At 45.6% G+C, this 25,212-nt stretch overlaps 1 protein-coding gene across 6 annotated transcripts in view; it reads left to right on the forward strand.

The window, feature by feature from the left end:
- birc6 (baculoviral IAP repeat containing 6) overlaps window positions 1-24,022 on the forward strand; it is a 356,853-nt gene extending 332,831 nt beyond the window's left edge. For all 6 annotated transcript variants that reach the window (XM_078404650.1, XM_078404651.1, XM_078404652.1 and 3 more), the window contains 3 exons: window positions 3,898-4,086; window positions 14,914-15,048; window positions 23,207-24,022. In XM_078404650.1, the coding sequence (XP_078260776.1) occupies window positions 3,898-4,086; window positions 14,914-15,048; window positions 23,207-23,404 (522 nt within the window). In that variant the 3' untranslated portion in view covers window positions 23,405-24,022. The remainder of the gene's footprint in view (window positions 1-3,897; window positions 4,087-14,913; window positions 15,049-23,206) is intronic.
- Window positions 24,023-25,212: the final 1,190 nt, after the last annotated feature.

The following is a 25,212-nucleotide window of genomic DNA, read 5'->3' on the forward strand; positions in this document are numbered from 1 at the left end:
CGCTACCGTGCCGCCTTGGTTTGTCAAACCAGGGCAAGACTTGTATAGTCAATGGTAGAGACGTGGAGAGTGTTGCAGAACACAAATCTGTGATTTCCTAAAGATGGTGAGTCAGGTAGACGGAATGGTGAAGGAGGGACCTGCCTTCATTAGGCAAGGCAAGGCAAGTTTATTTATATAGCACATTTCATACAGCAATGGCAATTCAAAGTGCTTTACACAGAGCATAAAAAATACAGAACAAGGAGAGAAGGTAGGAAAATACAAATAATAAGAGTAATATGATAAATAATTAATAGTTATAAGTAAGATTAATAGAGTAATGGGGGATCATGACAGAAGCCTCCTCGTGGCGATGCCCTGGAATAGACGACACGATGCGCTCTGTGACGCGTCGGGCGACCAATTCTGTCAACATGTTGGACGACGACAGAAGCTAACGTTGTCTGACACACGAGCGAACGATAGAGTAATACAATTAGATAAAAAGTAATAAGATATAAAAAGTAATAAGAATAGACCAAAAGTAAGATATAGAGAGTGGCAAGAATCAAAGTGCTAGTCACAGACACTGCAGAACTTGAAGATTTAAAGCCTAGTTTTGAATATATTTAGAGTTTGGGCCTGGTTGAGTTCTTCGGGAGTTTATTCCAGATACATGAAGCAGAGTGACTAAAAGCTACTTCACCATGTTTTATTTTTACTCTTGGAGTGTTTAATAGACTGGTCCCAAATGACCTAAGGGGCCTAGCTGGAATGGAAGGTGAGGGAAGGTCTGATATGTATTTTAGAAACATAGAAAATAGGTGCAGGCGGAGGCCATTCGGCCCTTGGAGCCAGCACCGCCATTCATTGTGATCATGGCTGATCATCCATAATCAGTAACCTGTGCCCAACTTCTCCCCATATCCCTTGATTCTGCTATCCCCTAGAGCTCTATCTAACTCTCTTAAATTCATCCGGTGAATTGGCCTCCACTGCCCTCTGTGGCAGAGAATTCCACAAATTCACAACTCTCTGGGTGAAAAAGTTCCTTCTCACCTCAGTTTTAAATGGCCTCCCCTTTATTCTAAGACTGGCCCCTGATTCTGGACTCGCCCAACATTGGGAATATTTTTCCTGCATCTAGCTTGTCCAGTCCTTTTATAATTTTATATGTCTCTATAAGATTCCCTCTCATCCTTCTAAACTCCAGTGAATACAAGCCTAGTCTTTCCAATCTTTCCTCATATGACAGTCCCGCCATCCCAGGGATCAATCTCGTGAACCTACGCTGCACTGCCTCAATTACAAGGATGTCCTTCCTCAAATTAGGAGACCAAAACTGTACACAATACTCCAGATGTGGTCTTACCAGGGCCCTATACAACTGCAGAAGAACCTCTTTACTCCTATACTGAAATCCTCTCGTTATGAAGGCGAACATGCCATTAGCTTTCTTCACTGCCTGCTGTACCTGCACGCCAACCTTCAGTGACTAGTGTACAAGGACACCCAGGTCTCGCTGCACTTCCCTCTTACTTAACCTGACACCATTGAGATAATAATCTGCCTCCTTGTTTTTGCCGCCAAAGTGGATAACCTCCCATTTATCTATATTATACTGCATCTGCCACGCATCTGCCCACTCACTCAACCTGTTCAGGTCACCCTGCAACCTCCTAACATCCTCTTCACAGTTTACACTGCCTCCCAGCTTTGTGTAATCCGCAAACTTGCTAGTGTTACTTCTAATTCCTTCAACCAAATCATTAATATCTATGGTGAACAGTTGCGGCCCCAACACCGAGCCTTGCGGCACTCCACTCGCCACTGCCTGCCATTCTGAAAAGGACCCGTTCATCCCTAGTCATTGCTTCCTGTCTGCCAACCAATTCTCTATCCATGTCAACACCCTGCCCCCAATACCATGTGCTCTAATTTTGTTCACCAATCTCCCGTGTGGGACCTTATGAAAGGCTTTCTGAAAGTCTAGATACACTACATCCACTGGCTCCCCTTCATCCATGTTACTTGTCACATCCTCAAAAAATTCCAGAAGATTAGTCAAGCATGATTTCCCTTTCATAAATCCATGCTGACTTGGACTTATCCTTTTACTGCTATCCAAGTGCACCGTTTTTACCTCTTTAATAATTTACTCCAGCATATTCCCCACCACCGATGTCAGGCTAAATGGTCTGTAATTCCCCGTTTTCTCTCTCGCTCCTTTCTTGAAAAGTGGGATAACATTAGCTATCCTCCAATCCACAGGAACTGATCCTGAATTTATTGAACATTGGAAAATGATCACCAATGCGTCCACTATTTCTAGAGCCACCTCCCTGAGTACCCTGGGATGCAGACCATCAGGCCCTGGGGATTTATCAACCTTCAGTCCCATCAGTCTACCCAATACTATTTCTCGCCTAATGAAAAAAAAATCAGTTCCTCTACCCCCTTAGATCCTCTATCCTCTAGTGCATCTGGGAGATTGTTTGTGTCTTCCTTAGTGAAGACAGATCCGAAGTACCTGTTCATTTCCTTGTTACCCATAATAATTTCACCAGTGTCTGCCTTCAAGGGACCCAGATTTGACTTTGCTACTCTTTTTCTCTTAATATATCTAAAGAAGCTTTTACTGTTCTTTATATTCTTGGCCAGCTTCCTCTCGTACTTCATCTTTTCAGCCCGTATTGCCCGTTTTGTTATCTTCTGTTGTCCTATGAAAGTTTCCCAATCCTCTGGCTAACCGCTACCCGTTGCTGTGTTATACATCTTTTCTTTTAGTTTTATTCCATCCCTAACTTCCCTTGTCAGCCACGGTTGCCTCCAACTCCCCTTAGAATCTTTCTTCCTCTTTGGAATGAAATGATCCTGCGTCTTCCGGATTATGCCCAGAAATTCCTGCCATTGCTGTTATCGAAGCAATGGTCCAAAGTGATTTGTAGACAATTAGGAGTACTTTGAATTCGATTCTCTGACAGACTGGTAGCCAGTGTAGAGATCTGAGAATTGGTGTAATGTGTTAGGAAGGATATTGAGCACAAAGTTGGTGGTGCAGCTGTACAAGTCGTTGGACTTACATTGCCCATTGGTTGTCAACAATTGCAGCAGGATCTTGATCGGTTGGGCAGGTGGGCTGAGGAATGGTTAGTCATCGAGTGATATAGCGTGGAAACAATCCCTTCGGCTCAACTGGCCACCATGTCCCAGCTACACTAGTCCCCGGTTATCCCTCAGATTCCTATTAAATCTTTTCCCCTTCACCTTAAACCCATGTCCTCTGGTCCTCAATTCACCTACTCTGGGCAAGAGACTTTGTACATCTACCCGATCTATTCCTCTCATGATTTTATAGGAGCCCTGTGTGTAATCCTGTTGAGTAGATATGGAAAGGATGTCACTAAATTTGAAAGGGTGCAGCACCCTGCTGCGTATGGGGCTGCACAAGGAGGGAGGACCAACAGCATATTAGACAGGTGGTCAATAATGTTTTGGCTCATCAGGTCATAATGTTTTGGTTGACTGGTGTATATGTATATTTAATTTTATTTTTTGCTTTTACATGCATCAATGAATAAATCAAAGGTATCACAAAATGCTGGAGTAACTCAGCGGGTCAGGCAGCATCTCAGGAGAAAAGGAATGGGTGACGTTTCGGGTCGAGACCATTCTTCAGACTGAAGATAGGCCTCGACCCGAAACGTCACCCATTCCTTCTCTCCTGAGATGCTACCTGACCCACTGAGTTACTCCAGCATTTTGTAATAAAAGCATGTGCAGTTATTTTCCTACATCAATGAATAAAGTATATCTTATTCACAAAACTCCTTATTGGGCAATGTTCATAAACTGAGGAAAAGTTTGCCATTTTGTTTTTGACAGTCAAAAGTTGCAATCACTTATTTTCGACAGGTATTGGTGTCAATTCAATCTTTGATACTGGTGGCGGAGCCCTATTTCAATGAACCTGGCTACGAGCGATCAAGGGGAACACCCAGTGGCACTCAGAGCTCCAGAGAATATGATGGAAATATAAGACAAGCAACTGTAAAGTGGGCCATGCTGGAGCAAATAAGAAATCCTTCGTCGTGCTTTAAAGAGGTAAGCTTGCTTTTCCAAAACTGACGCTTGTCATTTTAAATGCTGAGCATTGTGAAATATTTCCTCTGGTTTGAGAGTTTGTGTGTGTTTAGTATCCAGTCTAGTCCAAAGATGTCTTTAAAGCACTGTTGAAGGTAACCAACAATCCAGATGTGGGTAGGTTAGGAGGAAGTGAATGTTAAGAGTTTAATCTTGTTACACTGTGAATATTTATTTATGCATACATTTCAGAATGATATTAGTTGGATTTTTGCTTGTGACTAATTAATCTCCTATGGCATGCTTCGCTGTTTAAAATCTCATCACAGTTCAAAGCCTCCAGATGTCGTAACTTTCCTGTTGACTTGTTATTTATAAATGAATGATACTTTATTATCACATGTGACATTATCACAATGAAATTCTTTGTCTTGCATTCCATATGTAAATTATGCAAAGCGTCACTACATATAGGGTGCTGACAAAGTGTTCAATGTCGTCCCAATGGCCCCTTTTCATTCTTCCCCTCCCTGGACATTTCCGGGCACTGTGAGAACATGGATAGGTGACGTTTCACAGAGTGCTGGAGTAACTCAGCAGGTCAGGCAGCATCTCTGGAGAACATGGATAGGTGACGTTTTACAGAGTGCTGGAGTAACTCAGCGGGTCAGGCAGCATCTCAGGAGAGAAGGAATGGGTGACGTTTTGGGTCGAAACCCTTCTTCAGACTGATGTCAGGGGAAGGGGCAGGACAAAGATAGCATGTAGTAGGAGACATGAAGACTAGTGGGAGAACTGGGAAGGGGGTGGGGAAAGAGAGGGACAGAGGGACTATCTGAAGTTAGAGAAGTCAATGTTCATACCGCTGGGGTGTAAGCAGCCCGCAAAAAATGAGATGCTGTTCCTCCAATTTGCGCTGGGCCTCACTCTGACAATGGAGGAGGCCCATGACAGAAAGGTCAGACTGGGAGTGGGAGGGGGAGTTGAAGTGCTCAGCCACCGGGAGATCTGGTTGGTTAAGGCGGACTGAGCAAAGGTATTGAGCGAAACGATCGCCGAGCCTGCGTTTGGTCTCACCGGTGTAGAGAAGTTGACATCTGGAACAGCGGATACAATAGTTGAGATTGGAGGAGGTGCAGGTGAACATCTGCCTCACCTGGAAAGACTGTTTGGGTCCTTGGATGGAGTTGAGGGGGGAGGTAAAGGGACAGGTGCAGGGGAAAATGCCGGGGATGGGGTGGTTTGGGTAGGAAGGGACGAGTGGACCAGGGAGTTACGGAGGGAACGGTCTCTGCGGAAAGCAGAAAGGGGTGGAGATGGGAAGATGTGGCTAGTAGTGGGGTCCCGTTGGAGGTGACGGAAATGTTGGAGGATAATTTGTTGTATACGATGGCTGATGGGGTGCATGGGGGACTCTATCCTTGTTACGAATGGGAAGAGGGGGAGCAAGAGCAGAGCTGCGAGATATAGAGGAGACCCTAGTGAGAGCCTCATCTATAATGGAAGAAGGGAAGCCCCGTTTCCCAAAGAATGAGGACATCTCTGATGCCCTAGTGTGAAACACCTCACAGATGCGGCGTAGACGGAGGAATTGGGAGTATGTGGCATTCTGTGCTGCATCTTGGTGGAACCAGTCTGTTGCTGGAGGTGCTCATCAGGTTGACCAGTGTGTCATGGAGGGTTCATGTATTGTCCAGGATGCTCCGCAGTTTGAGGAGCATCCTCCCCTCCACGACCACCTCCCGTGAACCCAACTCTGCCCCCAGGACAGAGCCAGCCTTCCTGATGAGTTTGTTGATCCTGTTGGATTCCGCACACGGCAGCGAAGAAGATGGCACTGGCCACCACCGATTGGTAGAACATCTGCAGCATCTCACTGCAGATGTTCAAGGAGCGGAGCCTTCTCAAAAGGTACAACCGGCTCTGTCTCTTCTTGTACAGTGCCCAGCGTTCCTGGACCAGTCCAGTTTACTGTCCAGGTACACTCCCAGGTATTTGTACTCCCTGGTAAACTGCACATCCACACCATTGATGGAGACAGGGGACAGGGGTGTTCCTCTCCTCCTAAAGTCCACCACCAACTCCTTAGTCTTGTCAGTGTTGAGCTGCAGGTGATTCAGCCCACACCACTCAACAAAGTCGTTGACCACACCTCTGTATTCAGCTTCCCTCCCCTCACTGATGCAGCCCACAATTGCAGTCATCTGAAAACTTCTGCAGGTGGCAGGAGACGGAGTTGTATCTGAAGTCTGAGGTGTAGATGGTCAAGTCAAGTCAAGTCAATTTTATTTGTATAGCACATTTAAAAACAACCCACGTTGACCAAAGTGCTGTACATCTGATTAGGTACTAAGGAAAAAATGAAACATACAGTAGCACGCAAACAGTTCACAGCGCCTCCTCAATGAGCCTCAAACGCTAGGGAGTAGAAATAGGTTTTGAGCCTGGACTTAAAGGAGTCGATGGAGGGGGCAGTTCTGATGGGGAGAGGGATGCTGTTCCACAATCTAGGAGCTGCAACCGCAAAAGCGCGGTCACCCCTGAGCTTAAGCCTAGACCGCGGGATAGTGAGTAGCCCCAAGTCGGCCGACCTGAGGGACCTGGAGTTAGAGAGGTGGGTTAGAAGATTTTTGATGTAGGGGGGGGAATGTCCATTTAGGGCTTTATACGTGAATAGGAGGAGCTTGAAGTTGATTCTGTACCGTACAGGGAGCCAGTGGAGAGAGGCCAGAATCGGGGTGATGTGGTCCCTTTTACGGGTACCCGTCAGGAGTCTCGCTGCGGCGTTTTGGACCAGTTGCAGGCGGGACAGGGAAGATTGGCTGATCCCAGTGTATAGGGAGTTGCAGTAGTCTAGGCGGGAGGAAATGAAAGCGTGAATGATTTTTTCTGTGTCGTCGAATTGGAGGACCGATGGAGCAGGTGGATGATGGCATACTCAATGCCCATCTTTGTTTGGTGAGTGAACTGCAGGGGGTGCAGGTAGGGTTTAACCAGGGGTCGCAGGTGAGTGATCACTAGCCTCTCCAGGGACTTCATGATGCGTGAAGTCAGCGCCACCGGTCTGCAGTCATTGGAGGAGCTGGGGTGCGTCCCCTTTGGTACCGGAACCAGGCAGGATGTCTCCACATCACAGGAACCCTCTCCAGGCTCAAGCTCAGGTTGAAGATGTGCTGGAGTATTCTGCACACGCCTTGAGTACCCTTGGGCTGACACCATCGGCACCCATGGCTTTGCCTGGGTGGAGTCTGCTCAGCTCCTTCCTCACCTGCTCAGCCTTGATGGTCAAGCACGACAAAGAAACAGCAGAGGAAGTGGACCAGGGGGATTGAGGGGGGGCGTCTGTCATATAATATCTGTCATAATGTTTTCATATCCCTGGTGGGACAGTCAACAAACTTGAGTGAAAGTGGGTTGGGTAGCGTCCAAAGTCACCTGGTTGAAGTCCCCCAGGATAGCAATGAAAGCACTCGGGTGTTTGGAGGTAGACAAATCTCCAGGGCCTGATCAGATATATCCAAGGACATTGTGGGGAAACTAGAGAGAAAATTGCGGGAGCCCTGGTTGAAATTTACAAGTGGTCCTTAAATACAGGAGAGGTGCTGAAAGACTGGAGGATGGCAAATGTTGTACCTCTTTTCAAGAAGGGCTGCAGGGAAAAAGCTGGGAACTATAGGCCGGTGAGCTTAACATCTGTATTTGATAAGTTACTAGAGAGTATTCTGAGGGATAGGATATAGAGGCATTTAGACGGACAAGGGCTGATTAGGGACAGTCAGCATGGTTTTGTTCGTGGGAGATCGTGTCTCACAAATCTGATTGAGTTTTTTGAAGACGTGACCAAAAAGGTTGATGAGGGCAGAGCTGTAGATGTTGTGTACATGGACTTTAGCAAAGCACTCGACAAGGTTCCGCATGGTAGGTTGCTCTGGAAGTTAGATCGCATGGGATCCAAGGAGAGATAGCTGAATGCATAGAAGATTGGCTTCATGGAAGGAAGCAGAGGGTGATGGTCCAAAGTTGCTTCTCAGACTGGAAGCCTGTGACTAGTGGTGTGCCTCAGGGTTCGGTGCTGGGCCTGTTACTGTTTGTCATCTACATCAATGATTTGGATGAGAACATACATGGCAAGATTAGCAAGTTTACAATACAATATATCTTTATTGTCATTGTACAAGGGGGGGGTACAACGAGATTGGGAATGCGCCTCCCATACGATGCAATAAATTAATTAGCTAGATTAATAAATAAATTAATTGCAGATGATACAAAAGTGGGTGGTTTTGCAGAAAGCAAAGATGGTTGTGAATGATTGCAGCAGGATCTGGATCGATTGGCCAGGTTGGCTGAGGAATGGTTGATGGAATTTAATACAGAAAAATGTGAGGAGCTGCATTTTGGGAAGTCTAACATGGGCAGGACGCACTCAGTGAATGGTAGGGCTCTGGGGAGTGCTGTAGAGCAGAGGGATCTAGGAGTGCAACAAATGCTGGAGTAACTCAACAAAACAGGCAGCATCTCTGGATAGGAATGGGTGATGTTTTGGCTTGAGACTCTTCATCAGAATGAGAGTCAGGGGAGAGGCAGACTCAGATAAAGAATGTTAGGTGTGAAAACGAGGCATCAAAGGGGACCTTGTACGTTTAGCTCCTGAACAATCACAATGCGTTCACTTTGAAAGGGAGAACAGCGGTGTGCCTTCTCAGTCCAGTGGCATTGCAATTGTAGTCACTGAGCCTGATGCCAGAAGATCCTTCGTGAGGGTGAACCCTTTGAAGGTGCCCTCGCGTTATTAAAACCAGCAGGGATGAAACTTCTTGGAGGTTTTGCAGACATTAGCTTTATCTTTATTCACTGGAGTTTAGACGGATGAGAGGGGATCTTATACAAACGTATAAAATTATAAAAGGACAGGACAAGCTAGATGCAGGAAAAATGTTCCCAATGTTGGGCGAGTCCAGAACCAGGGGCCACAGTCCATGAATAAAGGGGAGGCCATTTAAAACTGAGGTGAGAAGGAACTTTTTCACCCAGAGAGTTGTGAATTTGTGGAATTCTCTGCCACAGAGGGCAGTGGAGGCCAATTCACTGGATGAATTTAAAAGAAAGTTAGATAGAGCTCTAGGGGCTAGTGGAATCAAGGGATATGGGGAGAAGGCAGGCACGGGTTACTGATTGTGGATGATCAGCAATGATCACAATGAATGTCGGTGCTGGCTCGAAGGGCCAAATGGCCTCCTCCTGCACCTATTTTCTGAGTTTCTTTGTTTCTACATCTTGGGCTTGTGGGAACCTTCGACTTTCTCTCTCAATGTTGTCTACACCTGAATGCTCAGAAAAGTACCAAATGTCAGTTGGAGGGAGCACACCACCAACGCCCAGCTCTACGGGGAGATTCCACCTCTGACCGAGAAGATCAGGTGGAGAAGGATGAGGCTCGCTGGTCATTGCCACCGCCATCCAGAAACACCAGCAAACAAGGTTGTGCTGTGGGAACCCACCCATGGAAGACGGAATCCGGGACCACCAAACAAGACTAGGCTGAAGACGTTGATGGAAGACGCATATGTAGAGACAAAAGAGGAGCTGGCCAGCTGTGTGGAGGACAGAGATGTGTGGGGCGTCCATCACCGTGCCCGTCGCAAACCAGCACCACTGCGTCGCTAATGTTTTCAACGATTTTAATTCATTAATCGACTTTAGTAATGCGAGTTTGAGGAAGAGTAAAGTGACATGCCTCAATGAGCACCGACCAGCTGCATGAACCTCTGTGGTGATATAGTGCTCTGAGAGGTTGGTTATCATGCACATCAACTACCCAAGTTAGGTCCAGGACCAACTGCAATGTGCCTCCAGCCACAAGGATCAACGGGAGATGCAATCTCACTGGCTCTCCACTCTGCTTTGAATGAATGAATGAATAAGTTTATTGGCCAAGTATGTGCATATACAAGGAATGTGCCTTGGTGCTCCGCTCGCAAGTAACAACACAAACATACAATTCAAAATAAAGCATAAACACATCAAAACAATAAGGATACACCATTACGGTCTAAACATGTGGGTGAAACTTGGACCATTTGGACAATATGAAAACATACATCAGGCTGTTGTTCATTGGCTGCAGCTCTGAGTTCACAGGGTGGCACAGTGGGGCAACTGGTCGAGCTGCTGCTTCACTCCACCTTAGGTCCATCCTGACCTTGCGTGCTATGTGTGTGGAGTTTGCACCTTCTCCCCGTGACCACGTGGGTTTCCTCCGAGTGCTCCAGTTTCATAGAACTTGGAACAGTACAGCACAGGAACAGGCCCTTCAGCCCACAATATTTGTGCTGGACATGATGCCTAACTGAACTGATCTCATCTGCCTGCACATGTTCCATATCCCTCTCTTCCCTGCATTTTCATGTGCCTATCTAAAAGCCTGTTAAATGCCAATATATGTACCTGCGCCCCATTCCTGGCCCCAACCACTATCCTCCATGAATACGCCAGTTCCAAATCCATACGACCAAGTCATTGTGAATCGTGTACATATTAATCTTCTGGATCAGCCTTATGACTGACATGCAATTTACCGGCCTATAGTTCTCAGGATTCTCTCTACATCCATTATTAAACAAAGGAACAACACTGGCTTTTCCAGTCCTCCAGGACATCGTCTGTGGCTCACGAAGAAAAAAAGATCCTTGTCAAGCCCCTGCAATCTCCTCTGTTGCCTCCCTCAAAACCTGGGATAAATCCCATCAGGCCCCGGGGACTTATTCAACTTAATGTTCTTCAAGAGCCTCAATACCACCTCCTTCTCCATCTCAAACTGCCCAGCATATTAGTATTCTCCACACTAACTTTGCTATCCTCACACCACAAGACTTCTGGCTATTCACACTCCACCTTGAGAATGTTCTGCATTCAAGACATCCTTGCCTGTGGCACCAGGGAGGGAACAGACCATCCTGGAGTACCTTTTGCAGCCACAGAAGCTCCTGCCTATTCCCCTAACCTAGTCCCCTATCGCTATCGCTATCGCTCTGCCTGATTTTGCCACAGACCTGGCAGCTGCTGCTCTCCTCTGTACGGTCATGCTCCTCAATGGTTTTACAGTGGAATAGCCACAGGAGATCTGAACTCTTTTCCTTCTCCCTTTCCCCTTGCTCCCCCTCCCCTTAGTCACAACAGGAACAGTCTCCCTAGTCCTCACCTTTCACCCCATCAGCCGTCGCATACAACACATAACCCTCCGACATTTTCCTCACCCTCAACGGGATCCCACCACTAGCCACATAGAGTCAGTAGTCACAGAGTGATACAGTGTGGAAACAGGCCCTTCGGCCCAACTCACCCACACCAGCCAAGAATGTCCCAGCTACACTAGCCCCACTTGCCTGCACTTGGTCCATAACCCTCCAACCCTGTCGTATTGATGTACCTGTCCAACTGTTTCTTAAACGATGGGATAGTCCCAGCCTCAACTACCTCCTCTGGCAGCTTGTTCCATGCACGCACCACCCTCTGTGTGAAAAGGTTACCCCTCGGATTCCTATTAAATCTTCCCATCTCCACCTCTTTCTGCCTTCCACAGAGACCGTTCCCTCCGCAAGTCCCTGGTTAACATCCCTTCCCACCCAAACCACCCCCTCCCCAGGTACCTTCCCCTGCAACCGAAGATGCAACACCTGTCCCTATACCTCCTCCCTAGACTGTCCAAGGACCCCAACCAAGTCGTACCAGCCGTCTTAATGTCTCATTATAACTAGTTTTCATCGAGGCCACAGCAAACGATGGCCTGTTCCCTTTCTCATTATTACTTTTTTGCATATCTTTCATTTGATGTATATCTCTCTACATCCCCGTCTATCTCTCGTTTCCCTTTCCGCTGACTCTCAATCTGAAGGAAGGTCTCGACCCGAAACGTCACATATTCCTTCTCTTCGGAGATGCTGCCTGTCCCGCTGAGGGATGTACCTTCTTTGCCAACGACGATCAGCGGCAACATCTATGTCATACTATTACAGGAAATGGCGACAGTGCATTTGCCTTTCGTGGGGGTGTACTACAGACCCCCGAATAGCCCACGGGAATTAGAAGCACAAATGTGCCGGGAGATTGCAGACAGCTGCAAGTCAAATGAGGTTGTCATGGTGGGGGATTTTAACTTTCCTAATGACTAGGAATGTCATAGTGTGAAAGGTTTAGACGGGGTGCGATTTGTCAGTGTTCAGGAGTGTTTTCTCTAGCCGTATGTAGAGAGTCCCACACGTGAGAAGGCAACGCTTGATCTAGTGTTGGGAAAGTGGGACGCGCAAGGATGAAGTGTTCGTGCATGAGGCTTATGGGACCAGCGACCACTGTTCGATTAGGTTTAAGGTAGTTATGAATAGGGACAGAGTGGGCCCACGAGTTAAAATGCTAAATTCAGATAAGGCCAACTTGAGGATATGAGAGAGGGATTCGCTCAAGTTAATTGGAGTAGGCCGTTTGAAGAAAAGTGACATCGGGAAAATTGAATGTTTTTAAAACTGTGCTGACGAGCGCAGGACATGCACGTCCCTGTTAGAGTGAAGGGCAAGGCAGACAAATGTAAGGAAGCTTGGATGACGAGGGAAACGAGGCTTTGGTGAAGAATAAGAAGGAGGCATGGGACAGAAAAAAGCAGTTGGGTTCAAGTGTATTCCTGGAGGAGTTTCAGAAACTGAGGAGCAAACTAAAAAAGGAAATCAGAAGGGCAAAAATGGGACAGGTGATACAGTGCCCTCCATAATGTTTGGGACAAAGACCCATCATTTATTTATTTGCCTCTGTACTCCACAATTTGAGATGTGTAATAGAAAAATTCACACGTGGTTAAAGTGCACATTGTCAGATGTTATTAAAGGCCATTTTTATACATTTTAGTTTCATCTGTGAAACACGGTGGTGGGGGTGTTATGGACTGGGCATGTATGGCTGCTGAAGGTACTGGCTCACTTATCTTCATTGATGATACAACTGCTGATGGTTGTAGCATAATGAATTCTGAAGTGTACAGACACATCCTATCTGCTGAAGTTCAAACAAATGCCTCAAAACTCATTGGCCGGCAGTTCATTCTACAGCAAGACAATGATCTGGATGATCAGCCATGATCATATTGAATGGCGGTGCAGGCTCGAAGGGCCGAATGGCCTACTCCTACACCTATTTTCTATGTTTTCTATGTTTCTATCCCAAACAGACTGCTAAAGCTACAAAGGAGTTTTTCAAAGCTAAAGAATGGTCAATTCATGAGTGGCCAAGTCAATCACCCGATCTGAACCCAATTGAGCATGCCTTTTATATGCTGAAGAGAAAACTGAAGGGGACTAGCCCCCAAAACATAAGCTAAAGATGGCTGCAATACAGGCCTGGCAGGGCATCACCAGAGAAGACACCCAGCAACTGGCGATGTCCATGAATTGCAGACTTCAAGCAGTCATTGCATGCAAAGGATCTGCAACAAAATACTAAACATCTTGGAACTTTAAAATACTAAACATTTACATGATATTACCGTGTCCCAAACATTATGGTGCCCTGAAATGGGGGGGACTATGTATAAACACTGCTGTAATTTCTACATGGTGAAACCAAAATGTATAAAAATACCCTTTATTAAATCTGACAATGTGCACTTTAACCACATGTGTTTTTTTCTATTACAAATCTATTACAAAACTCAAATTGTGGAGTACAGAGGCAAATAAATAAATGATGGGTCTTTGTCCCAAACATTATGGAGGGCACTGTAGCTCTGGCAGATAGCATTAAGGACAACCCCAAGAGAATTTGTAAGTACATAAAAGGGTAATTAAAGAGAGAGTGGGACTCCTCAGGAATGAAAGAGGTCACCTCTGTGTGGAGCCACAGGAGATGGGCAAGGTCCTCAAAGAGTATTTCTCCTCTGTTTGTGCCGTGGAGAAAGACAGGAGGACGGAGGAACTTGGGGCAGTCATTGGAAGTGTTGAGAGCAGTCTGTTACGGTCGAAGAGGTGCCGAAGGTCCTATTGTGTAGACAAATCTCCCAGGCCAGATCAGATATATTCGAGGACACTAGAGAGAAAATTGCAGAAGCTCTGGCTAAAATTTACATGTCGTCCTGAAATAAAGAAAGACTGGAGGGTGGCAAATGCTGTTGCTCTTTTCAAGAGGGGCTGCAGGAAAATGCTGGGCACTATCGGCTGGTGAGCTTAACATCTATATTTGGAAAGTTACTAGAGAGTTACTGAGGGATAGGATGTACATACATTTAGATGGACAAGGGCTGATTAGGAATAGTGAGCATGGTTTTGTATGGGGACGTTGTGTCTCACAAATCTGATTGAGTTCTTTGAAGCTGTGATCAAAGGGTAGGTGGTATTGCAGATAGTGAAGATGGTTGTCAAAATTACAGCAGGACCTTGGATCAGTTGGGCAGATGGGCTGAGTTGTTGATGGAATTTAATACCGAGAAATATGGGATGTTGCATTTTGGAAAATCTAACAAGGGCAGGACCTACACAGTGACTGGTAGGGCTCTGGGGAGTGTTGTAGAGCACAGAGATCTAGAAGTGCAGGTACATAGTTTGTTGCAAGTGATCTAGAAGTGCAGGTACATAGTTCATTGCCAGTGGCATTGCAGGTAGATAGGGTGGTCAAAATGGCTTTCTGCACTTTGGCCTTCATCAATTAGAATAGTGAGTATAGAAGTTGGGAGGTCATGTTGATATGGGCCAAACGCAGGCAGGTGGGACTTGTGTAGATGGGACACGCTGGTCGATGAGGGCAAGTTGGGCCGAAGGACCTGTTTCTACACTGTATGCCTCTCTGACATTTTGACTCTATCTGTTCTAGGTCATACAAAAACATTATTACTTGAAGAGAGTTGAAGTAATGGCCCAGTGTGAGGAGTGGATTGCTGACATTCAACAGTACAGCAGTGACAAGCGGGTTGGCAGGACAATGTCACATCATGCAGCTGCCTTGAAGGTAATGTCAGCAAAATGGTTCTTTACACTTCAACAGCATTTATCGATATGGTTACTGCATAATAAACTCAGTCACTAAGTAAAAACTCAACCAGTGTGAGTGTATTAGTTGGGATAGTCAAAATGGATACACTTGTAGGTCAAAGGGTACCATTTTGATTCAATGTAAGGGTTGGGACTTCTTATTCTTAGCAAGCTGTGGCATGGCAGTAGAGTTGCTGTCTGACAGTGTCTAAGAGACCCCAGTCCAATCCTGAGTGCAGGTTTCCTCCCACACTCCAACAAGGGCAGATTTGCAGGTTAATTTGCTTCTGTAAACTTTGCCTCTCTCACCTTAAAACTAGTATTTGACATTTCCATCCTGGAAAACTGTCTATCCTATCTATGCCTCCCATAACTTTATATACTTCTGTCAGATCTCCCATAACCTTTCACATTCTTGAGAAAACGTGGGCGGCACAATGGCGCGCGGTAGAGTTGCTGCCTCACAGCGCCAGACTCCCAGATTCGATCCTGACTGTGGATGCTGTCGGTACGGAGTTTGTACGTTCCCCCTGTGGCCGTGTGGGTTTTCTCCGGGTGCTCCGGTTTTCTCCCACACTCCAAAGATGTACAGGTTTGTAGGCTAATTGGCTTGGTAAAATGTAAATTGTCTGTTGTGTGTGTAGGATAGTGTTAGTGGGCGGGGAATGCTGGCATGGACTCGGTGGGCCGAAGGGCCTGTTTCTGCACTGTATCTCTAAACTAAACCAAACTAATTCATGTCTGTTCAACCTCTCTCTGTAGCTGCTATCCCCAATTCCAGACATCATTTTGCTAAAGCACCTTTCAAAAGCCTTCTTATCCTTCCTGTAATGGGGCGACCAGAACTGCATGCAATAGGGGCCGAACCAAAGTCGTGTAAAGCTGCATCATGACTTCCTGACTCTTCTGCTTAATGTGCCGACAACGAAGGCAAGAGTAGCCTTCTTTACCACTCTGGTGGCATGTTGCCACTTTCACCAAGATCCCTCTGTTCAGCAATGCTGTTAAGAGTCATGTTATTGATTGCATATTTTCCCCTTACATTCCACTCCCAAAGTATTACACCTCACACACTTGCTCAGATTAAACTCCATCTGCCATTTTTCCGCCCATTTCTGTCACTATATATTTTTCACTATATATATTTCTGCATATATCTCATGCTATACCTAGCATTCCTCACAGTCTACGCTCCCAGCTATCTTGGTGTCATCTGCAAACTTACTAACATTTATGTCCAAGACATTTAAATACATCACAAACAACAGCGTTGCCAGCATAGATCGCTGCAAAACTCCACTGAATCCATACGACCAAGTCGACCTATGCAACTTAATCTTCTGTATCAGCCTACCATGGGGGACTTTATCAAATGTCTTACTAAAATCCATCGAGAACCCTACCCTCATCTATCATCTTCATCATTTCTTCAAAAAAACTCAATCAAGTTAGTAAGATATGACCTGCCGTGTACAAAGCCAAACTAACTGTCCCTAATTAACCCATTCCCTTCTAAATGGAAGTAAATCCTAACATGAAGAATTCTCTCCAATAGCTTCATTTCCATCACACGAGGTTCACTGGCATATAATTCTCTCTGCTTCTCTTCATAAACAAAGGAATAGCATTAGTTCCTAAGCATAAAATTTCTAAAGAGACTACTCTCCAGTCCTCCGGGATGACTTGTGTCGCTAGAGAAGACACAAAGATCTTCGTCAATCTGCCTCTAATAACATGGGCTAGATCCCATCAGACTCTGGGGATTTCGGGAGATAATAGCTGCTCAGAAACCAAAGTAGTCAACTATGTGTGGAGCCGCAGGAGATGGGCAAGGTCCTCTAAGTATTTCTTCTCTGTTTTTACTGTGGAGAAAATCATGAAGACTAGCAAATTTGGGAAAGTTAATGAGGACAGTCCGTATTACAGTTGAAGTGCTGGATGCCCGATAACGTATGAAGGTAGATAAATCACCTGGGCCTGATCAACTATATGCAAGGACACTGTGGAAAGCTAAAGGAGAAATTGCAGGAGCCCTGGCTGAGATATATGAAACATCGTTAAACCATGAGTTAGGTGCCATAGACTTGAGGGTGTCTAATGTTGTGCCTCTATTTAAGAAGGACTGCAAAGACAAACTTGTGAACTATAGACCAGGAAGGTCATAAGGGATAGGAGTAGAATGAGGCCATTCGGCCTATCAAGTCTACTCCGCCATTCAATCATGGCTGATCTATCTCTCCCTCCTAACCCCATTCTCCTGCCTTCTCCCCATAACATCTGACATCCGCACTAATCAACAATCTAACTATTTCTGCCTTTAAAAAATCCACTGACTTGGCCTCCACAGCCTTGTGGCAAATAATTCCACAGATTCACCACCGTCTGATTAAAGAAATTTCTCCTCATCTCCTTCCTAAAAGAACATCCTTTAATTCTGAGGCTGTGACCTCTAGTCCTAGACTTCCCACTAGTGGAAACATCATCTCCACATCCACTATCCAAGCCTTTCACTATTCGACATTTCAATGAGGTCCCCCCTCATTCTTCTAATCTGAATCATTCTTCTAAGCTTAATGTCTGTGGTAGGAAAATTACAGGAGAGGGTACTGAAGGATAAGATATTCATGCATTTAGAAAGGTGGGGGTTGATGGGGAATAGTCAGTGTGTGGGAGATCATGTCTCACGAATTTGATGGGGTTTTTTGAAGAAGTAACCAAGAAGGTTGATGAGAGCAGGGTGGTAAGTGTAGTCCATATGGAATTCAGCAAGGTCCTTGAAAGGTCCACACAAGGCAAGTTAGGTCACATGGGATCCGGGGAGAACTGCTAACCAGATACAGAATTGACTTCATGGTAGGAAACAGGGTGGTGGTGCAAGGCTTGTGACTAGTGGTGTGCGTCAGAGATCAGTGCTGGGTCTATTCATGTTTGTCATCTATATCAATAATTTGGATGGGAATGTACACGGCATGATTAGTAAGTTTGCAGATGACACAAAAATGGGTGGTATAGTTTTTGAGATACAGCATGGAAACAGGCCCTTCAGTCCAACTTGCCCACACTGGCTAACATATCCCAGCTACACTAGTCCCACCTGCCTGCGTTTGGTCTATATCCCTCCAAACCTGTCCTATCCAGATAACTGTCTAACTGTTTCTTAAATGTTGGGAAGTCCCAGCCTCAACAACCTCCTCTGGCAGCTTGTTCCATACAAGCTTTTGTGTGAAAAAGTTACCCCTCGCATTCCTGTTAAATCTTTTCCGCTTCACCTTAAACCTATGTCCTCTGGTCCTCGATTCACCTTCTCTGGGCAAGAGACTGTGCATCTACCCGATCTATTCCTCACATGATTTTGTACACCTCTATAAGATCACCCCTCATCCTCCTGTGCTCCAAGGAATAGAGACCCAGCCTACTCAACTTCTCCCTATAGCTCACACCCTCTAGTCCTGTCAATATCCTCTTAAATCTTCTCTGTACCCTTTCGAGCTTGACAACATCTTTCCTATAAAATAGTGCCCAGAAGTAAACACAATACTCTAAATGCAGTCTCACCAACGTCTTATACAACTGCAACATGACCTTCCAACTTCCATACTCAATACTCTGACTGATGAAGGCCAATGTGCCAAAAGCCTTTTTGGCCAGGTTATCTACCTGCGACTCCACCCTCAAACAACCATACACCTGCACTCCTAGATCCCTCTGCTCCAAAAACACTTCCCAGAGGCCTAACATTAATTGTGTTGGTCCTGCCAATGTTAGACTTCCCACAATGCAACACCTCACATTTCTCTGTATTAAATTCCATCAACCATTTCTCAGCCACCTGGCCAATCGATCAAGATCCTGCTGCAATTTTTCACAACCATCTGCACTATCTGCAAAACTACCTGCTTTTGTGTCACCTGCAAACTTGCTAATCTTGCCATGTATGTTCTCATCCAAATCATTGATGTAGATGACAAACAGTAACAGGCCCAGCACTGAACCCTGAGGCACGAGATCTGGGTGTCCTAGTGCATCAGTCACTGAAAGGAAGCATGCAGGTACAGCAGGCAGTGAAGAAAGCCAATGGAATGTTGGCCTTCCTAACAAGGGGAGTTGAGTATAGGAGCAAAGAGGTCCTTCTGCAGTTGTACAGGGCCCTAGTGAGACCGCACCTGGAGTACTGTGTGCAGTTTTGGTCTCCAAATTTGAGGAAGGATATTCTTGCTATTGAGGGCGTGCAGCGTAGGTTTACTAGGTTAATTCCCGGAATGGTGGGACTGTCATATGTTGAAAGTCTGGAACGACTAGGCTTGTATACACTGGAATTTCGAAGGATGAGAGCGGATCTTATCGAAACGTATAAGATTATTAAGGTGTTGGATACGTTAGAGGCAGGAAACATGTTCCCAATGTTGGGGGAGTCCAGAACAAGGGGCCACAGTTTAAGAATAAGGGGTAGGCCATTTAGAACTGAGATGAGGAAAAAAAAATTCAGTCAGAGAGTTGTGAATCTGTGGAATTCTCTGCCTCAGAAGGCAGTGGAGGCCAATTCTCTGAATGCATTCAAGAGAGAGCTAGATAGAGCTCTTAAGGATAGCGGAGTCAGGGGGTATGGGGAGAAGGCAGGAACGGGGTACTGATTGAGAATGATCAGCCATGATCACATTGAATGGCGGTGCTGGCTCGAAGGGCCGAATGGCCTCCTCCTGCACCTATTGTCTATTGTCAATTGTCACACCACTAGTCACAGGCCTCCAGTCCGAGAAGCAACCTTCCACCATCACCCTCTGCTTCCTTCCATGGAGTCAATTTGCTATCCATTCAGCTATCTCTCCTTGGATCCAATGCGATCTAACCTTCCAGAGCAGCCTACCATGCGAACCAAGGAACCTTGTCGAATGCCTTACTGAAGTCCATGTACACAACATCTACAGCTCTGCCCTCATCAACCTTTTTGGTCACGTCTTCAGAAAACTCAATCAGATTTGTGAGACACGACCTCCCACGTACAAAACCATGCTGACTATCCCGAATCAGCCCTTGCCCATCCAAATACCTGTATATCCTATCCCTCAAAATACTCTCCAGTGACTCACCAACTACAGATGTTAAGCTCACTAGCCGATAGTTCCCAGCATTTTCCCTACAGCCCTTCCAGAATAGAGGCACAACATCTGCCACCCTCCAGTCTCCTGTATTTAATGACGACTCATACATTTCAACCAGGGCTCCCGCAATTTCCTCTCTAGTTTCCTGCAATGTCCTTGGATATATCTGATCAGGCCTGGAGATTTGTCTACCAACACTGACTACTCTCAAGATACTTCCATTGACTGCCCCAAGTTCCTCCGTCCTCTTGCCTTTCTCCTCGGTAAATACAGAGGAGAAATACTCATTGAGGACCTTGTCCATCTCCTGTGGCTCCTCACAGAGTCGGCTGTTCCTGAAAGGTCCCCTCTCTCTCTCTCTCTCTCTCTCTCTCTCTCTCTAGTTACCCTTTTCCCCCTTGTGTATTTATAAAATCGCTTGGGATTGTCCTTAATGCTATCTGAAGTCTGAAGAAGAGTCTCGACCTGAAACATCACCCATTCCTTCTCTCCAGAGATGCTGCCAGTCCCGCTGAGTTACTCCAGCATTTTGTGTCTAAGTCTAGGAGTTAGGATGTTATGTTACAGTTGTAACTAGTAGAGTGGATAAGGGAGAACCAGTCGATGTGTTATATCTGGACTTTCAGAAGGCCTTCGACAAGGTCCCACATAGGAGATTGGTGGACAAACTTAAAGCACACGGTATTGGGGGTTCAGTGTTGAGGTGGATAGAAAATTGGTTGGCCGACAGGAAGCAAAGAGTAGGAATAAACGGGTCCTTTTCGGAATGGCAGGCAGTGACTAGTGGGGTACCGCAAGGCTCAGTGCTGGGACCCCAGTTATTTACAATATATATTAATGATTTGGATGAGGGAATTGAATGTAACATCTCTAAGTTTGCGGATGACACGAAGTTGGGTGGCAGTGTTAGCTGCGAGGAGGATGCTAGGAGGCTGCAGAGTGACTTGGATAGATTAGGTGAGTGGGCAAATACATGGCAGATGCAATATAATGTGGATAAATGTGAGGTTATCCACTTTGGCGGCAAGAACAGGAAAGCAGAGTATTACCTGAATGGTGGCCAATTAGGAAAAGGGGAGATGCAACGTGACCTGGGTGTCATGGTGCACCAGTCATTGAAAGCAAGCGTGCAGGTGCAGCAGGCAGTGAAGAAAGCGAATGGTATGTTAGCATTCATAGCAAGAGGATTTGAGTATAGGAGCAGGGAGGTTCTGCTGCAGTTGTACAGGGCCTTGGTGAGACCGCACCTGGAGTATTGTGTACAGTTTTGGTCTCCTAATCTGAGGAAAGACATTCTAGCCTTAGAGGGAGTACAGAAAAGGTTCACCAGATTGATCCCTGGGATGGCAGGACTTTCATATGAAGAAAGACTGGATAGACTAGGCTTATACTCGCTGGAATTTAGAAGACTGAGGGGGGATCTTATAGAAACATATAAAATTCTTAAGGGGTTAGAGAGGCTAGATGCGGGAAGATTGATCCCGATGTTGGGGAAGTCCAGAACTAGGGGTCACAACTTAAGGATAAGAGAGGTGACATTTTAAAGGTTTTGAAAAATGTTGGAATGTAGCAACAGAAGTGCTGATATATCTGGAGTAGATTGTCTTTGCCAATATAGAGTCATGCAGTATTGGAAACAGGCGGTCTGCTGCAAGCACTCACTTACATTTCATTCTGTTATCTTCCCCACATGCCATCACCCCACGTATTGCCACACACCTCACACTCAGGACAATTTACACAACACTGGAAGAATTGTGTGAAGGAAGGTCGAGATCGTAGAAGCACAGATCCACGGATGCTGCTCGACCTATTGAGTTTTTCCAACATTGATTTTTGATTCAGATTCCATCATCTAAGTCTTTTATCTGCAGGGACATTTCGCGACAGCCAATCAATCCATCAACCCGCACATGTTTTGAAACCAGGACCAATCCAGAGCATCAGAGGGATGCACATGCATTCACAGGGTGAACATGCCAACTCCACACAGACAGCATCAGAGATGAGACTAGGTCAGGGCGAATGGTCGGCGTGGACTGGTAGGGCCGAACGGGCCTGTTTCCATGCTGTAGTTGTTATATGTTATATGTTATTAGGATGCATCTAGTTTGTTGGAGCAGGGAGGTAGCAACTCTTCCAGCTGAGCCACTCTGCTGGTCAATGCTACCTTGCCCTGCTATTCCAATTCTATCACTGCCCATGTAAATCATAGAAACATAGAAAATAGGTGGAGGAGGAGGCCATTCGGCCCTTCATTTCCACATATCTTCCATATCTATATCACATTTCCATAAGGTAGACACAAAATGCTGGAGTAACTCAGAGGGTCAGGCAGCATCTCGGGAGAAAAGGAATGAGTGACGTTTTGGGTCGAGACCCTTCTTCAGACATCTCTCCCGAGATGCTACCTGTCCCGCTGAGTTACTCCAGCATTTTGTGGCTACCTTCGATTCTAATTAGCATCTGCAGGTTTTTTTTCCTTCACTTTTCCATAACCCTTCCTTATCTCTCGTCTCCCTCTGCCCTGACTCTCAGTCTGAAGAAGGGTCTCGTTCCAAACCTCACCCATTCCTTGTATCCAAGATGCTGCCTGTCCCGCTGTTTGTGTCTACTGTTGGTGTAAAACAGAATCTGCAGTTCCTTCCTACATAAATCATTTCTGTTTGTTTCAAACAAACTGCCCTACATTTTCAAGGCGCAGTCCTGATTTTACAAATGGGGTTTCCGAAGTACAACCGACTAAATGTATAAGCACAAAATTCACCCAGAGAGTTGTGAATTTGTGGAATTCTCTGCCACAGAGGGCAGTGGAGGCCAATTCCCTGGATGAATTTAAAAGAGAGTTAGATACAGCTCTAGGGGCTAGTGGAATCAAGGGATATGGTGAGAAGGCAGGCACGGGTTACTGATTGTGGATGATCAGCCCTGATCCCAATGAATGGCGGTGCTGGCTTGAAGGGCCAAATGGCCTCCTCCTGCACCTATTTTCTATGTTTCTAAAACTGACTTGATTGCCGGCTGATTGTCTTGCAGCGTCACACTGCACAACTACGTGAAGAGCTGCTGAAGCTACCCTGCCCAGAGGGCCTGGAGCCAGAGTACAGTAAAGCGGTGGAGAAGGGGGAAGAGGCTGCAAGTGGTGAGATTGAATCCATATCAGAGGGTGAGGAACGAGCCAGCAGCAGCAGCAGCAGCAGCAGAGATCACCCTCCCAATGATGGCCAACTATGATCTGCATTGTGGACTCGATAGACTCAAAAGGCTTTGAAGCACAAGCCAAACTTTGTCAATATTTGTATGTAAGAAGCTAATTATGTAATAGGTAATAAAATTGAACTATGCTATGCCCTTGAAGGTAAACCTGTTTAAATCAATATGATCTTTTATTTACCTGTAAAAGAGTGTAAACATTTTTGTGCTTTTATTTTTCAATTGTGACATAACCACTACTACATGGTATGTTTGAAAAGTTTGTTCATGTGTACACTGATGATAAATTGATCAATCACTGATATAAGGGAAATACGTTAGAATGTTTACTGAATGTTCATTTCAGTTGACCATTCGAGGACAGTTGTAACCAGGAATATATTGTCATCCTTATAGATACTTCGCTTATTTAAAAAACAGATGTTAGGTTTGATAGCCCACCATCCCCTCCATCTCTTTACCCCCTTCTCCCAGCCCTTGCATAAAACATTTGGCCATATTCATTGCTCTTATTCAATTTCTACAAACTTCTGTAACTTCAATAAAAGATAAATGGACATTCTATTCAGCTATGATTGATTACTGGTACGTTAACAGTACTGTTAATTACTGAATTCATGAATGTTTTTACAATGAGTCTTAAATGCATTTTTAATAAATGTAACTTTCTTTGGTTCACATGAATTCATATTGGACTCTGGATTGTTGAAACTAAATGATAAGGAGATTGCTGCCAACTATCTTTCTCCAGTGATCCGAGAATGATTCTCACGAGGTTCAGATCCTAGACACTTTAATCATCAAACATTTTACTCGATACTGTTTGGGCATTTCGAACACAGAGAGGTACAGAGCAGGAAAGGGCCCTTGAGCCCACTATGTTGGTGCACAACATCATGCCAAGTTAAACTGATCTCATCTGCCTAACTGACTCGATCCATATCCCTGTATCCCTGCACTTCATTCTGCCTATCTACAAGCCTCTGAAACATCACTATCATATCCGCCTCTACCACAACCCCCTGGCAGCACGTTCCAGGCCCCCACTATCTGTGTAAAAAAAACATGCACTGCACGTCCCCATTAAACTCTCTCGCCCTCACCTTCCAGCTGTGCCCTCTAGTGTTAGTCCTTTCCATGCTAGGAAAAGAGTTCCAACTGTCTACCCTATCTGTGCCCCTCATAATTTTATATATTTCTAATATGTGTCCCCTCAACCTCCAACGTTCCCGGAAAAAACAACGAAGTCTATCCCTGTAGCTGAAACCTTCTAATCCAGCCAGCATTGATGTAATGTGTAGGAAAGAACTGCAGATGCTGGTTTAAAGCGAAGGTACACAAAATTCTGGAGTAACTCAGCGGGACAGGCAGCATCTCTGGAGAGAGGGAATAGATGAATTTTGGGTCAAGACTCTTTTTCAGGCTGAGAGTCAGATGAAAGGGAAACAAGATTGAAGTTTGAAGAAGGGTGTCGACCCGAAACTTCGCCCATTCCTTCTCTCGAGAGATGCTGCCTGTCCCGCTGAGTTACTCCAGCATTTTGTGTCTACCCAGCATTGATGTAAACCTCCTTTGCACCCTCTCCAAAGCCCCCACATTTATCCTGTAATGGGATGACCAGAACTGCACACAATACTCCAAATGCAACCTAGCCAAAGTCCTGGAGATCTCCATCATGACTTCCTGACTCTTGTACTCAATGCCCCTAGCAGTGAAGGCATGCATACCATATGTCTCCTTTACCACTCTATCTACTTGTGCAGACACTTTCAGTGAGTCAAGTCAAGTTTATTTGTCACATACACATACACGATGTGTAGTGAAATGAA

Source organism: Rhinoraja longicauda, chromosome 9 (assembly GCF_053455715.1).
Source record: "Rhinoraja longicauda isolate Sanriku21f chromosome 9, sRhiLon1.1, whole genome shotgun sequence".
In the NCBI taxonomy this organism is placed as follows: Eukaryota; Metazoa; Chordata; class Chondrichthyes; order Rajiformes; family Arhynchobatidae; genus Rhinoraja; species Rhinoraja longicauda.